This window comes from Chelonoidis abingdonii, chromosome 4 (genome assembly GCF_003597395.2).
Source record: "Chelonoidis abingdonii isolate Lonesome George chromosome 4, CheloAbing_2.0, whole genome shotgun sequence".
Classification (NCBI taxonomy): Eukaryota; Metazoa; Chordata; order Testudines; family Testudinidae; genus Chelonoidis; species Chelonoidis abingdonii.
The window spans coordinates 40,192,694-40,210,808 of NC_133772.1; the positions used below are offsets into that span (position 1 = coordinate 40,192,694).

The 18,115-nt window shown below is 42.4% G+C and overlaps 1 protein-coding gene across 1 annotated transcript in view; it reads right to left on the reverse strand.

Moving 5' to 3' along the window:
• Positions 1-14,541, reverse strand: part of CHID1 (chitinase domain containing 1) — a 323,968-nt gene extending 309,427 nt beyond the window's left edge. Inside the window, 4 exon segments of the mRNA XM_075065078.1 lie at positions 148-280; positions 2,936-3,085; positions 5,500-5,737; positions 14,463-14,541. Coding sequence (XP_074921179.1) covers positions 148-280; positions 2,936-3,085; positions 5,500-5,676 — 460 coding nt within the window. The 5' untranslated portion in view covers positions 5,677-5,737; positions 14,463-14,541.
• Between the last annotated feature and the right edge of the window lie 3,574 nt (positions 14,542-18,115).

The window sequence follows — 18,115 nt, forward strand, 5'->3', positions numbered from 1 at the left end:
CAGAAAGCCCAGAGGCAAATCCTATTGAGTATACTGGAAAGGCTAATAATGTTAATGTCTTTTCATCAGCCTATTGCAAGTACCTGACTATATATTTCATATGATACACATACCAAACATCACACAAACAAGGGGAAATTAAAGAACCTTGGTCAGCATCATGTAGTCCTGTGAACTGGAACATCTCCTTTCCCTTTCTTTTCACCTGTAGCCACACTGGGGAGATCAACGTAAATTTGTTTCCAAACATTTTAGCAATGTCGTAGCCATGGCTGTTCCACTTGCAAAGAGGGAAAAGAAAAAGAAAAGAAAAAAAGACATTACAACAGGATCTACAACAAACTTTACTACTTGCCAGATGACAATTTTTCTGTATATTTCAAGGAAAAGTGTTGGAAGGATCACTGCAGGTCAGCTTGTGGGCTTCTGAAGAAGCGTTTTGGCATGTTTGTAGAGCTTCATTACTTAGTATCAACTATGGAATGCACACTAAAAATTTCAAGTAAAGGTAAATGCACAAGCCCATCTTAGCTACAGATTTTACTGAATTTAAGAAAGACTCCAGTGGAGAATGGGATTAATAGGTTATGCATTCCATTTTTTTCATGTCCAATGGAAGTTAGGAACAGTGAAATTTCATACACCTGCTCTTGTAAGGGATGGAAGAGCCAGACAGTCACAGGATATCCAAGTGGAGTCTGCTAGAAGGCCTAACCTTCCTGTGATTATACTTTCCCTCTTTGATAAGTGATAACGCTTCCAACAGAGTCTACTGCATTCAAAACACTTGCTGTAGTGAAGTGTGAACACAGTCTGCTGAATTTTGCCATATTCTAAAGGACGTTTCTAGAAAAGCTGCAGGGAGACCTGTACTGTTTTGTTTTTAAACAAAACAAGTTCACTCCAGATACCTGAAGCTGTTAAAAATACAATATTTATCTTCCTGAATTTTCATCTAAATATTTAAAATTCTCTTTTCTTAGGGCATTTCTATTTTTATAGCACTGCAGTGGTGAAGCTGTACTGGTACGGGTGCACCACTGCAGACCGTGTGGTGAAGACGCTCTGTGCCAACAACATTAAAAAACGCCCCCACGAGCAGCATAAGCTGTGTCGCAGAGGAAGCTCTCCCACCACCACAGCCACTGTGCACACTAGCACTTACGTCAGCATAGCTTATGTTGCTCAGGGGGTAGAATATTCACACCCCTGAGTGATGTAAGTTTTGCTGACATAGGCAGTAGTGTAGACATAGTTTTAGACCAAGACTTGTTTAAAAGAAATCATCTCTCAGTCCCCACCAACATCTTCTCTCCCCCTCTAGCCAACTCCTATGTTAAGGGCTAAAACATGCGCTGCCAGACCAACAATTTTTGCTTTAGCACTTGCATCCTTACTCCTCTGCAAGACCTTAAAAAAAACAAAACAAAACAAAACAAAAAAAAAACTGACCACCTTTCTTAATGCGGCACATTTCCTAGAAATTTCTACTGAAGCGATGAGCAGTGTAATAGCTAAAGATGAAAACTAAGTCAGCATAGGGCTTTGCAGTTGACACATGGAAATAAGTGGTCCAGTTTGCACCCTTCAAGGCATCATTTCAGTCTGTAGAATACTCTGAAAACACCACTACTTTGTGCTCAAAATATTTCTGAAACCCAAAAAGAACAGGTACTTCAAGGGATAGGTTTCAGAAATGCTGAGTCTTAAAGGCTTTAACATGTTTATATTTTGCCATTTTTAAATACATATTCATGTTTTGTTACAACACTGAAATTTAAGATTTAAAAATCTTGAATTTAACAGATTCAGATACTTAAAATGCTAAGACTGTAAAATTTACGAAAATGGACAGTGAATTTGGTAGTGCCCTGCTAACAGTAAAAGCAAAATTGGTTTGAGAGCTTGAGTGATCCTTCACTTGGAAGTCAACTTTCACCAAGCTTAACTGGCAAGTGGACACAGCTGAATACTTGTCAAAAAACGTCTATCCTTCAAAGGGAGGAAAATAGTACAAACACATAACTGGACTTGAGTCAAAGGGGTAACATTTCCTTGTTGTCCTTCAAATCCCTCCTTCAAACCTCTACTTAGCCATGCCTACAAAAAAGTCAACAGTTCAGCAACTGATGAGCTGCAATAAATAGTGTTGGTATCATTAGCAATTTATTTTTTTTAAATCATAGAATCATAGATTATTAAGGTTGGAAGGGACCTCAGGAGATCATCTAGTCCAACCCCCTGCTCAAAGCAGGACCAATCCTCAAATGGGCCCCCTCAAGGATTGAACTCACAACCCTGGGTTTAGCAGGCCAATGCTCAAACCACTGAGCTATCCCTCCCCCATGGTTACACTTTTTCTTATTTGTTTACACAGCCCTTTACTATTATCAAAAGGTATATTCATTATTCTAAAAGGGATCTAGGGAGATGTCTTGAATACTAGCGAGCTTGGAAATAAGAGTTAGTTTGGTGTCAGCAGAAAAAGTTTTGCTCTGTATTGAAATTATTCAGGTTGCATTGTGCAGCTGTCCATATACAGTCCCCATTGCCCTAGTATGTGAGCACATCACAATCTCACACTACCCCTGTGAGATAGGGAAGTACTATTATCCCCCTGAGGAACTGGGACACAGAGAGACTATGCAACTTGCATTAAAGTCACACAGAAACCTGTAGCAGAACAGGGAAACACACACAGGTTCAAGTCCCAGACTAGTACCCAACTGATGAACCATCCTTCTTCTCTTGGGTGGCTATTTGACCAAGCATCAGAGGTAGCTATAATATTATAAGGAAACTGAAGGGATAGGTACAATATTGTACCTCGTGCTTGGCTGAATCTGTTACTGAGGCTGCAAGAATAAAGAAACCTGGCATCTTATTAGTCTTCTGTATATTCAGCAAAGACTCTGATTTTTATTTTATTACTTACAGGGGTGATATATCCCAGAACATCTCCCCAGAAGTGTCTCTCCTTCATTTTCTTGGCACAGTAACTTTTGTGTTCCAACACAATATCTTTTGCCTTTGGATCAGTGACTACCAGACCCCGGTCTTGTACAATTCTGTCTGAATGCAATATCTAAGGGAAAACACAATTTTTAGAATTACTTTCATTAACAACATTTGTACAATTAACTACTTTGAGTTAATGTACACTTGAATCACATCATTAAACTTTTAGTGTTCCCTATAAATGATGCAATATAGCTTAGTTAAAAGGAACAGGCTAGAGCTCAGAAATGCTGTCAGTATCAGCAATATTTTAAGTCTTACTTTATACACACTTCCCCTGCAGAGAAAAGGGGAGAGTCAATTTACTATAGGAACAGAGTATGCCAGTCTCCACACATGAGCAGTATGACATTCATTCAGAGGTTAAATGATTTTGCAATAAGTTCATAATGTACTCTAACATGTTTTGCTTTTTGGAAGAAGACTCTAAGGCACTTAACTCTTCGCTAGTATAGTCAGACAAATCTAAGACACCATTAGCAAGGTTTAAGAGCTGTTCTACAGTGAGAAGTGACTAAAGCAGTATTGTGGGGTTCATATTTGTGTCTTATGATTCGTATACTCAATACCACGCAAGATTTTTTTTTCTAACTGCCAGTTTTGCAAACGCAGCATGGACTTTGGGAGTCAAGCTAAGTTTCCTCACACCAGTAATAAATACAACCCCACTGTCTCCAAGTTCAGTTTTACACAGTCCCAACTGATTGGCAATATACTAATTTCCAACTTTGCGAGGAATCAGCACTTAGATCACAACTGTGGTAAGTTTTCTAGTGTTCAAAGGACTGAAATATAAATTAAAAATCTACAGCAGATCAGCTGAATAAGACCATGCATAGTCTCTTTTCAGAGTATAACTGTACTCTCAAGCATTATATCAAAACATAATTGCAAGACTGAACGTTCCCAGTTTGGTGTGTTGGTTAAACATTTCAAGGAGGTCATTACATTTAAGACATTTCGGATTAAACTTTTATTGTGATTTGGGTATTTAAGGTAAAGATATTGCTTACAGCTTTTACCCCTAGCAAAGTATCCACAATCATTAATGTACCAGAGATGTCAGGAGCAAGAATAAGGACCAGTCAGAGTTCTAGTAACCAAGAGCAGAGCACTAAGGCCTGACAATTTGTCAGCATTTATTGGTTAATGTTGTTGACAGGAAAGAAAAGTCAAATCAACGTCCAACTATTTTTAGCCAGATTTGATTGAGTACAGACATCTAGCAAGAGTGGCTAGTCTTTAAGGTGGTAGGTGTACAGATATGGTACCACTTCCTACTGTACCCAGTTTGCTTTGAGGACAGAATAGATTTGGGAGTCAGGGACTGTCTTTTCCGAGCAGTACCTAGCATATCTTGAATACTACTGTGAAACCAACTACATTTTTTTTTTTCTAAAGAATGCTTTTAATTTTGCACACACCATTTTCAGCATCGCCCATCAGGCCCCTCTATCATGCCCTGTTACTCGGCTTTCCATGATTACCATTCAGCATTGCCCCTCTCTGCTGTCAGTAGGTTCATTCTGCCATACCACCAAGCCCTGCTCACCACCTACAAACACTTTCTTCACTCCTGCTCCACACAACAACAAGTGTCTTTGGCAGAAATCCTGGAACCATTCTGAATTCCTCCACTACAAATTCATTCTCTCCTCCTTCAGTTCTGCCCTCTTCCAAGCTAAAACTATTTTATTTTGCAAATTTAAATTGTATCCTATGTATTCAATCCCAAACACCTTTGACTCTCTCCTTAAATCTTTCCCTCCTCCAGCCTCCACACTTCTCTCCCAGCTCAGGATCTTGAAATTTCTTCCAAGAGAAAGTGGAAAAAATATGTGACCTTCCCCCTCCCCTCAGCTCACCTTACCTTTCCCCTCCTACAACTCATCTCCTTTTCCTGTCACAGACACATACTTGTCTGCTCTCTTCCATCTAGCCCCTCCATTTGCCCTGGTGAACCCATTCCATCTCCTGATCTCCCTTGTGCCCACTCTTCTCCTTAAACTCTCACTGTCTTCTGGCTTTTTCCTCTCATAAGACAAGAACGTTTTAGTCTCTCCTACCTGAAAAAACCTAACCTTAACCACTGATTATCCAGCTACCATGCAGTCTCCCTTCTGTCTCAAAGTTCACTGAACACATTCCATCCTAGATCCTCTCCAATGCAGCTTCAGCCCATTGCCCTCCACTTAAACCACTCTCAAATTCTCAGATGACCTCCTTCTAACCAAAGCTCAGAACCAATTCCATCCTCAACCTCTGTCTCTTAACACTGCACAGGTAGTTATTCTTACAAGTTCAATATCAGCTAAACAGCTAGTCTTCCTTGGTAATGCTTTTAAAATGGTGACTGTTCAATTAAAAAAGCACACATGGTCCAGCTGTAGTTAAGACTATCCAGTATCAGTATACTTCAGTTATCTTATTGGTTTCTTAATTAACCATTATAAATTAATGCCAGTAGAAAAACTCTTCAACATCTGCCAATATTCCTTGTTAACTCCCTTTGGAGTACAAGTTGTCATGAACAGCTAGTTCTGATACCTTTTCCTCCAGTGTTTTTGAAGCCATTTTCTTTGCATCTGTCTTTGATAAGGTAGCATCAACTAGCTGGTAAATCAAGGCCAAAGAAAGTGCGGTACAGAGAAGTCTCATGGCAGTTTCCACTATGCCAGTCAGCTCTGCTTAAAAGAGACTAGAGTTTTGATTCTCTCTTCTGTGAATACAAGAATACAACAGTTTAATAGGAGTCAGATTTTCTTGTTTAAGACTTTGCATGAGAAACAGTTGACTTTATTTAGCAAATCATTCTGTCCACTAGACTTTCACACGGTCTTATTCGGAAAGTTTTGGTATAGTAGCACCTTCTGTCATAAGGTCAAGCAAATGGGACAGTCCATTTACATACAGGTCAGCTCCACAAGGATTACTGTAACCTCCAATGGCCACACATCATTTAAGTGTTCCCAAGATGCCACAACCAAAAGAGCCTTCCCTTCCCAGTCCAATCACCACTGGCTCCGCTTGTGCCCCATCTCGATCCACCGCATTAAACTTTGCATCCTGACTTTAGACCCAGCATACTTACTTCCAATCTACAATTCTGAGATTGTTTTGGATTGCCTCCCTACCCTCCTTTTATAGTTCCAGCAAGGTCAGTCTTGAAAGCAGTCTCCCATTCCAGTCATCCCACAGTCTTCCAAGCTGCTCCTCTGGACTGAATACCCTCTGAACCAGGAGCCCTTTCCTTTTGTCATTTAAAACACAAATCAATGCCCAAAACACAAAGCCTTTATTTTTAAAAATAAAAGTGATTTAAGAGATCACCCTCCTTCAGGTCAACCTTTAGATTTAGACTCTCCAAGGCAGGATCTGTACTTTTTGGATCATGTACAGAATTGATTACATAGCTGGCCCTTAACTATCATTGGCACAAAGAAAATAATCAGCAAGGGCCCATGAATTCAAGCAATGGACATCCTGTCTTGAGCATTAAAGGGAAAGGGAAGTAATATCAAGATGAGGACATCAAATATGAATATTTTACAGTTTCTCATGTTCTGTGTTTCTTTGCAGTTCTGTAAAGTTTAACATAGCTAGCTCCTTCCATAAGGTATGACTTTATCAGTCAGACTATATTAAGGTTTTGTTTATCGCTAGATTAAGTAGAAGGTTTATTTAAAAAAAAAAAAAAAGAGAGAGATAAAGCATTTACTAAAGACCAGGAAGTTAAGGGTTGCTTATATCCGTAGTTCATCTATACCACCTTCCAGTGATGTGCTTATAACCATCTAACCCATACTACTCATGTCCGTAACATGCTTATATCTTCCACAGTTTTTTTGTTATAAACCATTTATAAAGTGAACCTTAATAGTGAATCTGATCTCTTTAATTTGAATACATGAAATATTCTGCACGTGTTAGCCTGCTGTATTCACTCACATTCATACATGACTGTCACATGAGCAACACACTTTTGAAAATACTGGCTCAAAAGTGATTAGTAATTTTGGGTGTCAGTTATATGTCCAACTTGAGACTTCTTATAGGAGGCCTCTTTAGAAAATGTTGATCATTCACCCTCTGAAAGTCAAGTCCCAGAGCAGTTTCAAGCTTGGCATGCAGTTTGGGTTTGTTTTCGTTTTTTAAAGTCCCCACCTATGCCTTTCCTTAAATCATAAAAGCAGCCTATGAACTAGTTCTCCATAGAATCATAGAAGATTAGGGTTGGAAGAGACCTCAGGAGGTCATCTAGTGCAATCCCCTGCTCAAAGCAGGACCGACCCCAACTAAATCATCAACCAGCCATCCTGTGCTGATGAAAATACTTTGGGTGCTCAGTAAATTTTGATTATGAAAAATAAACAACATTTGAAATACATCTATACTAATCAGTTTCACAACTAGTTCTTAATAGGTCTTTTGGAAATAATGATATAACCAGAGACAAACAAATACAGCTCTTTGCCTTTCACAAGTGGCATTCTTTGGCAGCATAGATGTCCATCCAGTGACACAGTATCATTTAATTCCAAAAATAAGCTAGAATCCCAGTACTGGTTCTTTCCATGATTATGTAAATGCCAGTTTGGAGACTAAACTATTGCTATTTTGAAGACTAAAAGTAACAGATTTACAAGAAAAAAAACTAGAATACCAAAAAAACTAAGAGAAGCCTTTACAGTTACCAGTGTTTATAAAATGGATATCAGGGAATTTTGACTGAAGGAAATGGGAGACACCTCCAAGTGGCTAGTAGTTTCTTGGCAGAGACTACTGGACTTTGAAAGACAAAACAGCATCCAACTTCTGTTTTAATCACTATTGTCCATTTAGTTTTTTTAGCCATGCTACAAATAGTTATACAAGAGTGCTTCTGATTGGAGAAGCACTTTAACTTTGTAACAGGTTGAGAAAAAAATAAAACCCTGTTATGTTTACACAGAGAATTTTTTATTTTGTCATGTTTCAAAAACAAAGCAAGTTCACAAACGTGTCTATGGCCTAGCCTGAGGGTGAAATGCTGCCTCCAGACCCCTACAATGGAATCCACTGCCCCATGTGTTTCTTGTAGCAGTAGAATATGGGGGGAAACCTATCCAAATTCAGGTTTTCATTCCTGGTGAACTTAGCCTGCAAGTTTCAAGTCAACCAAGGGAGATGCGGGTTTAACAAACAAATATGATTGTGTGCATTTATTCTTAATATCTGAATTGTCACACTCAAGCTTTTTGCAAGTCAATGATGCAACACAGTGGTGGCAAATTATAGGCTCTTGGGGATTTAAAAAATAACTAGGTATCTTTTCCAAGCTCAAGATGATGGGTTACCTGAAATAGAACTGAACAGAACTGTCCTATCCACAGACCACATAACACTGAATATCAAGTTATTCTTTACACTCAGAACAAGTATAATCAAAGAGAGGTTGGAGGAAAAGTTGTCTTTTATACAAGTTGGGCTGGTTTTCCTCTGTGTAATTCCCTCAAGTGGTCACTGAGGAAACCAAGTAGTCAAGAGATGAGGAGTAATATGATGACATTAATTTAATTAAAAACTGGTTAAGGGATGGAAGTATAAATGACCAGTTTTCAACATAAAAAAAGAGGCTTGGAGCAGGATACAAGGATTCATATTAGGAACAGTGTTTAATTATGGAGAACTAATAGCTGTTCTATAGTCAAGTTAAACTGACTTTCATAAAACTGAGATCCAACAAAAAAATCAGCTTCTTCATACATTATGCCCCAAAATTTATGTTTTAATCAGAAGGTAGATTTTGTACAGGCTTGAACAGTTTTTTGAAATGGCATTTAATAAAATCTCTACTATTCACTTTGAAGACTAACTTTTATTGGCTCACACCTCCAAGACTGCTATGCTTACAGACCTCAAGTTGGTTTTGTTGACTTTGTTGAGAAGTGTGTTTTTAGGATTAGAAGCATATTAGTTAAAAGGGTATAGATACCTCCCCACAAAAGGTAGGCAAGAAAGTTGTTAAGAGGCTCAAAAGAAGTACTCAATGAGTAGTGAAATGCTAGGAGCAGTCAGAAATGTCCTCTTCCCTGGGAGAAAACAGGGTCCATAAACTAACCATCTTGTTTACAAAAGAGAACTATTACAGTAACAAGTAAATTAGAATGCTTACCCCTCTCATCTGTCACTCTGCCCCATCTGAAGAAGGCTGCCCTTTACTTCTACTTCTCTGTTTTAACTTGGCTAAAAAAAGCCCCAATCCTTCAAACACTTGTCCAGTGCAGAGAAGCTGTCCAAGGTGTGAGTGTCGAGAAATGTTTGCATATTTAGCATATGTCTGCACTACAGTTGGATGGGAGGGGGCAGAGGTGATTTCAGTACATGTAGACATACGCAAGCTAGCTTTAACCTGGCTGGTCCAAGTACCAATAGCAATGAAGCCACAGCAGCACATAGGGCCTGCATATGTCCTCGGGCAGCCAGCCCACTTTGAATTGTGGGCTGCCACAATTTCACTACTATTGGTACTTGCACCACCTAGATTAAAGCTAGCTCAGGTATATCTTTATGTGCTGTAATCACACTGCCAATTGCAGTGAAGACATACCCTTAGAGTGACATCACATAGGAAGTGGGAAGACAAACAAATACTATTACTTGGAGTTATGGACCCAGGCTACTCCTATAGCTATTTTGTAAGTACAAAGCAAAATTTAAGTTACTAAGAAAAAAATTATAAAGTTATGTGACCTGCCACTGACTCCAGACTGTGTTGCTGCAGCTTCTGGATTAAGCCAGAAATAGATTAGCTGTATTAATTATGCTATTGCAATGTTGTTTTGAGATTTTCCTTTGATAAGTGGAATCCTTTCCTTGGGGTAATGATGATGCTCAGAACCTTGCAGCATTAAGCCCCATGATTTTAAGGTCCAATCAACAATTCAATATAGGACCAGCTAGCGCATGTGCAACGGTAACATCAAGTCAACCACAAGCAGGTGTACCAGTGCATCGTCAACATTCCCTGTGCAACTTGTACAAGTAGTGGCTGTTCATAATGTAAGCCACACACAAGACTTAATTAAGCCCTTAATCCAAAATTATCTTATAAAGTAACTACAGAAGGAACAGAAGATGGGAGGTTGGAGAGCTAAGGGATTGAGCTAAAATAGTTTCCATATTTTCAAACATTTGTTTTCTTATTAATGTCCAGTCAAGGATCAGATCCTTAATAAAGAATCCATGCCCCAGAGAGGTCTCAACCTACACGTCAGGCAAAACACAACGGGTGGATGAAACAGGCAAGCGGAGTGAGGAGGGGTGAGGAAGATGTGGCAAGAGTCTAACAAAAAGCAATTGCCTCATCTATGCTAGACAGAAGCCATATGTATGCCACATGGTAAAAATGGGTTTTAAGAAGAATTAAGAGAGGATAAGGTGAAAGCTTTATGAATTTTGACAGGAAGCTTCCCTATACCAGGCAACCTGAAAGAAAACAAAAGTCCACGAGGGTGAAGCTGGCAGTGGTAGAGCAAAGATAGGGATGGAGAACTCAGTGAGCTAGTAGATCTGATATGGTGGTGCTATACAGTGAAGGACCTCAGAGGTAAAGGCAAAGATAAATTTGATGCAGTAGAGGAGAAGCCAGAGGAAGGATGCAGAGGGAGCAGTGATGCTGGAGTCACAAGATAGGAAAGTGATCTTTGCAGCAGTGTTCTGAATAAACTAAGGAGGCAGTGTGACTGGTACCAAGGCAAGAGCAGATTTCAATAGTCAAGAAGGTATGAGACGAAGGCCTTGAACGAAAGAAAAGATCAAATCTTAGAAATACCTCAGGAAGCTCAGTGAGGAGTCCCTGAAAAAGCCTACCCGCTGCAGGCCTAGGTTGGCTGGGGTCAATTAACATCCCTACAAAATATAGAAAGTGATGAGGTCTGCAGTTGCCATCCCTGCAAGCCATAGAGCAGCAGTTCTCAAACTGTTGGTCGGGACCCCAGAGTGGGTCATGGTCCCATTTTAATAGGGTTGCCAAGGCTGGTGTTAGATTTGCTGGGGCCAAACCACCAGGCCTTCAGGCCTGGGTGACAGGGCTCAGGTTACAGGCCACCACCTGGAGATGAAGCTCCTGAGCTCCGGCTTTGGCCTCCTAGCCCAGGGCAGCAGAGCTCGTGTTTTGGCTTTGGTTCCCCCATCTGGGGCCATGTAGTAATTTTTGTTGTCAGAAGGGGGTCATGGTTCACTGAAGTTTGAGAACCCCTGCCATAGAAGCTGCCGATCAATCTTCCCTCCTACTAGCTAAAGACAAACCTTTAACCTCTGTGCACTGAGCTAGAAGCACAATTCTTTCCCCAAGCTTGCCCCTCAACAATACCCTCATTCTCAGATTCTTTATAATAAGACAGACACCAAAACCTCCCTAAAGCTTGCTTTTTGATAGCAGAGGAGGAAAAGCACCATGTTTAAACTCATGGGAGGAAGTTCCTAGGTAAAATGGTGGTGAGGACTGTTTTAGTACCTAGATAGTTAATGCAAATCTGTGAAAACTATAGTCCAAATACTGACTCCACCAGAAGCTGATAAATACTGATCTGAAGATGTTCGCTACTTGCTTCAATATTTGGAACAATTTCTTAGCAATAGCACTTTAACTGCTGAAGATGGCAAATTCCAAAGACACAAACAGAAAAACCCTTGCAGAACAGCAGTCAGATGGCAAATGTGTTCTGAAAGTGTTCTGACTTCTGCACTTTGTCACATCCAAACATATGATATCCACATACCAACTTCATTCAATACACATTTGCTCTTGAATATGTCGAAGGTATTTTATTGCTCGACAAGAGTTCTGCAAATAGCAGTTCAACTGACAGCCAGTATTGGAACCTTCTTTTCAATATTTTGTTATCTGGCTACAGCAATTTTTTAAGAGTCAAGTAAGATAGCTCAGTAGTAGTGACACTCCAAGTGTTGAAAAATTCATTAACTGAGCTATAAATGCTTTTCTAAAAAAAAGCTAAAACTGAACAGCACGTTTTCCAGCACACCTGTAGCTTTGTAAAACTGATGTAATCAATGATTTAAGTCAGCCTCTCTCAAACTGGGGTCTGCAAGGGTACTCCAGGGGCCCCACGAGCCCACTGATCAACTCAACTCCTCCCCCTCCCTCCCAGCACCTCCTCCACGCCAAGGAACAGCTGTTCAGTGATGTGCAGGAGGCACTGGGAGGGAGTGGGAACAGGGAACACTGCAGGGAGGGCACAGTGGGGAAGAGGTGGAACAGGGTAGGGGCACAGCTTTGGGGGAAGGGGTGGAGTGGTGGTAGAGCCTGGGACTAAGCGGGGCCGGGGCTTAGGGGCCCACAAAAAAATTTAAATATAAATGAGGGTCCTCAGGTTGCTAAAGTTTGAAAACAGCTGATTTAAATTGTTCTACCTGCCTGAAAAGCCTCTTTCAAATTTGGCTGCAGCAATCTTCTCCCAAAATTCCAGATTGAGAAGGGCACGAAGAGGATTAAAACCCAAAAGTTCTTCAACAAACTCAGCAGTGAGGTTTTCCTATGTTACATGCCACTGTAGTATTCAAATAAGATCTAACACTCATTAGGCCTTTCCCTATATTCAAAGTTGTTCCGGTTTAACTAAATCAGTTAAAAACACCTTTAGTTAAACTGATGCAAAATTAGATGCTTATTTGAGTTCAATTTAGGTTTCAGTAAATCAGTATAAGCCAGGTTTAAGTTGAATTAAGAGTGTCCACAAAGGGTTTTGCTCTGTTTTAACTAATTTGGTTTATTACACTTATTTTGAAGAAGTGCAACTCTGGATATAAATGGGGCCTTTAAGATGTTAGTTCTGTCATGACAAAGTGATCAATACAATTAAGTCTATTTCCCATGATGCCGACACTCAGTAAGCTTTAATATGTTTATTTTCTAAGAATTTGTGAGTTTGAAACTTGCATTTGTCTTTGAGACCCTATCGAAGAAATAACTGAGATGTCCTGAACAAAGACAAGATAATCAGATGTAATTTACTAGACCAAACAGTGGAGGTGTATTGTCACTGGAATTCATATTGAAAAAGACAGCAAGAAACATTAACAGGTTAGAGTAAAAACCAAAATACTCTTTAAAATCCAGTTTACTTATACGGTACAATTAATGTTCTGTGTTTACTTTCAGCATTTCATTTTGCTTCAGAGAATTGCTTCAATATAAGCAAGATATTTGAAAACAAATGGGTAATGGAGTTCTAATTATTAAAACAAATAAGTTGCCCACAAGTGGTTTTTTTAAAGCCAAGTTTCCATTTAAGTTTAAAGAAACATTTACAACACTTGTGTTAATATTCTTAAATGGGTTTACAAAACAGTGACTAGAAGTGTTTATAAATTTAAATTCAGACAAAAGGTTTGTTTAAAATTCCATATCAGGCCTACTTCTAGTTGCTTGTCCCTCCCCTTATCCCCCCCAAAAAAGGCACCCTTTTCTGACAACTCCCAAATAAGGAAATGTTGTCCTAAGAACTTGTGTATTGTTTGCAACTTGAATATCCACTTCATCAGACGCACCCACGAAAGCTTATGCTCCAATACTTCTGTTAGTCTATAAAGTGACACAGGACTCAGTGCTTTTTACAGATCCAGACTAACATGGCTATCTCTCTGATACTAAACAGAAAGAGTTCTGACTTATTACAGAGACATCTTTTCTAGGCATCTGGCTGGTAGGTCTGACCAACATGCTCAGAGTCCAACTGACTGTCATATTTAGGATCAGGAAGGAATTTCCCCCCAAGTCAGATTAGCAGATTTTTCCTCCTTCCTCTGCAGCATTTTGAGGGAGGGGGAGAGGGTGAGGGAGTCACTTGCTGGTTTAAACTAGAGTGAATGGGGAATTCGCTGTAACTTGAAGTCTTTAAAGCAAAATTCCAGCATTTCAGTAACTCCGGCAGAGGTCATAGGCTTACAACAGAAGCAAGTGGTGTGAGGTTCTGGGGCAGGGATCAGCAACCTCTGGCACACAGCACAAGGGTAAGCACCCTGGCGTGCCAGGCCGGTTTATGTGCCATGTGTGCAGGTTCAGCTGATCGTGGATCCCACCGGCCACAGTTTGCCATCCCAGGCCAATGGGGGCTGCGGGAAGCAGCACAGGCTGAGGGATGTGCTGGCCCCCCGCTTTCCACCTCCCCTGTTGGCCTGGAGCGGTGAATTGTGGCCAGTGGGAGCCACGCTCAGCCAAACCTGCCGCATGCCAAAGGCTGCTGTTCTGGGGTTTTCAACGGGGCAGACTCCAGGATCATGATGGTCCTTCCCAGCCTTAAAGTCCAGAATACCAAAGCAGCAGGGTGACACCCACAGCCACACCCTCCAATTAATTCCCACCACCACCTCTTGGTGGAGACACAACCCCAGGGCAGTTGAGGGATATCCCCACAGGTCCATTGTGGGAAGAGGCTACCAACCAAGGGATATGGAGAAACACCAGCCACGCTGTCCCCGCATTTCTCCACCATGCTTAGGCAGCAGAGAAGACATTCAGAGAAGCTATTAACCGAGAGGGAGAGGGAAACTGAGGGGGAGGAAACGCCACCTCCCTCAGCCACCGCTACGGGCAGAGGTGCTGACCCAAACGAAGGGGAAGAGCCTGACACTTGCACCGCGCGGGACCGTCCAGCCGCTCGCGCCCGGGCTGAGGAGCAGCCTCCAGAAGCGGAGCTCGGTGCCGCCCGTCTCGCGCTAGCTCTCCCAGCCCCAGCAGCCAGGCTGGAGCAATCCCCGCCGTCACGTGGGCTCCCCACTCTTGCCACCCACCCGGCTGTTACCCCTGCTGCTGCCGCTGTCGCCACCGCCTGCTGCTTCCCTCCGCAACCCGAGGGGCCAGACTCGGAAGTGGAAGCGAGCGGGGAGGGCCTACCCCAGGGCTCGCCTTTTAAAGCGGCCGCCCACACTCCCTGCGCAGGGGATAGGAGCTGCCGGCTGTGCTCCGACCAACAACAAATCAATACATCGGTAAAGAGCCTCTGGGGGAATGGGAGAGCAAGGGAGCGGGGCGAGCGTTTTCAGATGGTCAATTAAAGGTCCCGCCTTCTGCAACGCTTTTTCGTTTCCCACGAGCGCGGGAGTCTTGCCGCTGCTAATGGGGCTTTCTAGCGTTAGCTCCTGCTTGGCAGCGTCCCTTGTAGCCTGCATGGCACGGCCTCGTTTTAGACACAGAGCGGAGCTTTTCCAGAGCGGTGAGCCTCCTGCAGGGCCCACTGCTGTCCCGCTTCTCTCAGGCGGCTCTCGCAGATGAATGAGCTTGGCAGACCAGTTCACTCGGGAAATTAGTTTGATTTCATCAGCTTTGCTTTCCCGCCCTTCAAAATGGAAATAGGCCAGGGGTGGCCAACCTATGGCTCCTGAGCCATATGCCAGTGCCTCAGAAGTTAATACAGTAACTTCTCACTTAAAGTCGTCCTTGTCAACGTCATTTCATTGCTGATCAATTAGAGAACATGCACATTTAAAGTTATGCAATGCTCCCCTGTAATGTTGTTTGGGAGCTGCCTGCTTTATCCACTGCTTGCAGGAAGAGCAGCTCATTGCAACTAGCTGCCCCTATATCAGCTCCCTACACCCCTAAGTACCCTGTGCTGCAGCTGCCCAGAAGGCAATCAATCAGCAGTTCAGCTGTCCCTCCCCTGACTGCCATGTGCTGCAGGGGTGGTTCTATGCTTTTTGGCACCCCAAGCAACGCAGTCAGGCAGCCTTCGGTGGCATGCCTGCAGATGGTCCACTAGTCGTGTGGCTTCATCTGCGTTTCTGTGGGTGATCTGCTGGTCCCACACCTTCGGCACCCGCTGCCAAATTGCCTCCAAATTACTAATTACTGGAATTGTATTATCCTTATCTATTCAGATGCATGGAGCAGCTCTACAGCTTCCAAATCAGCATTTCATATGAAGGCAATACAACAGTGCTAAACTAGCAAACAGAATCACTGGTATTCTTGGAGCCAGTTCAGTCCTCTCACATGCCTGACTCCCACTGAAGCTAGCACGCATGCTACATTTGGGACAGAGCAGTAGTCTTGCCAACAAAGTCAGAGGGACAGACCTTGAATACTACAAGTTCCACTAAGGTTCCCAGCAATACAAGTTCTCTTCTCTATCCCCACCAATAAATTTGTGAACACCTCTCTCTTCCCATATATTCTCTGCCTCATCCTCCTTCCAAATTTCCAGTCTCTGTTATCCACACCCACTCAATGTGGTTCTCTATTCCCCCTTTAATGGTGACTGGAACACACAGAGATTGATGAGTCTGGCACAGTCTTTGCTAACAGAGCACAGTCTTTATCAGTACAGGCTCAATCTTTTAGAACTGGAGGTCCCAGACTAACTGGTTTTGGACACAAGGCCCATGGGTCAGTTTCCTTTCTGCAGCCAATGCACCCCCTCTCTGCCAAGCTGGGCTCCCCACACAATCTGCACTCAGAGCTGACAGGAATGGAAGATGCTGAGCCAGAAAGAGCAGCCTGCCTGGGAAGAGTCAGTGCAGCTCCCACTAGCAGGAGGCTGCAGCTGAAGGTCAGCTCAGCTGATCAGCAAGTTTCTGAGTGAATTTTGCTGTTATGAGTTTCAGGATTGTTCTAGCTTACTGCTGGCTGATTCTGGTCCTAGAGGACCTTTTGGGCAGCCAGGGATCTCTGGGATGTGATGACCCCAGAGGCCGACCTTACGGAAAATGGTGCTCTGGATGAACTTGTAATTTGGTGCCTCTGGCCTCTGTGCCTCCCCAGGCTCTCTACCCATCCCCCTATTGCCCCTGGCCCCAGCTGCCTCCCCATAAATCTCCCCATCACCCCTGGCCCTTGCTGCCTCTCCCCTCCATTGCCCTGAGCTCCCTTCCATGGCCTCGCATCCCAGGCCCGCCCCCCTCCTTCCCTTTTGACCACAATGTGCCCCCTCCCCCAACTATAATGTCCTGGGCAGTCACCCACCCATAACCCTGCTCACTCCCTACACTAGGAGTATGTTGTGTGAGCCAGCCACACTGGTGTACAAGATTTTCCTATGCCAAGGGAACTCTCTACTCACCGGTTTCAATTGTTTTGTGTTATAAGTGGTAAAAAGCAGCCATAACAGGGCTGAGGATCTAGCTGTTTGTCTCCATAACATGTCATCCAACCCAATCAATAATTGTTTGAACATAAAGAAAAGATTTAAGATGATTCATTTCAAACCTTTGCTTTACTGTGCCTGATTTGGCTAGATTTCTCCTCTAAGTTTTCCTGAATCCTAGGGATTTATGACATTTAGGAATTTTCCAGATTTTGAAATTTTTAGGCTGCATTTACATTAGGTGGTTTGAAATACATTGTACCTTTGGAGCAAGGACTCTTTTTTATGTATTTGTACAGTACCTGCCACAATGGGGCCCTGGGCACTATGACAGCACAAATAAATAACATAGTAGGAAGGTTTTGAAGGAGCAACTTTAACTATTTCAAGTTTTTGAACTCTGATTCACAGTAGTACAGCAAGATACAGAGGCTGGTTCTCTATCGTCTTGTACTTTGTGTAGTCAATTATACTTGTGCAAAGTGAGCACAATTCTCTTTTGGCAGCATTTTACTCCCACTTTGCGTTAGTCCTAATGAACATATGGTGCAAGAACCCGTAAAGTCATATTTTTGGTTCACTACCCCAACTAATTGCCACTTTCCTTGCTGTGGTTTTGCACATTGGGTACAATGTGCCAGAGTCAAATTCAATCTGCAGACACAGATATAGAACTTCCATTGACTCGAATTATACTTGTGTAACAGATTAGAAATTCATCCTAAAGAAGAAGCTGAAAAGATCATTTTAAAAGAGACAGATAGAAGGCCTAATCCCACAAGCACTGCATGCCTGAACTCCCATGGATAATAATTCAGTGTTACTTTGATTGGGGGCTGGAGCACATGACTTATGAGGAGGGAACTGGGATTGTTTAGTCTGCAGAAGAGAAGAACGAGGGGGGATTTGATAGCTGTTTCAACTACCTGAAAGGGGGTTCCAGAGAGGATGGATCTAGACTGTTCTCAGTGGTACCAGATGACAGAACAAGGAGTAATGGTCTCAAGTTGCAG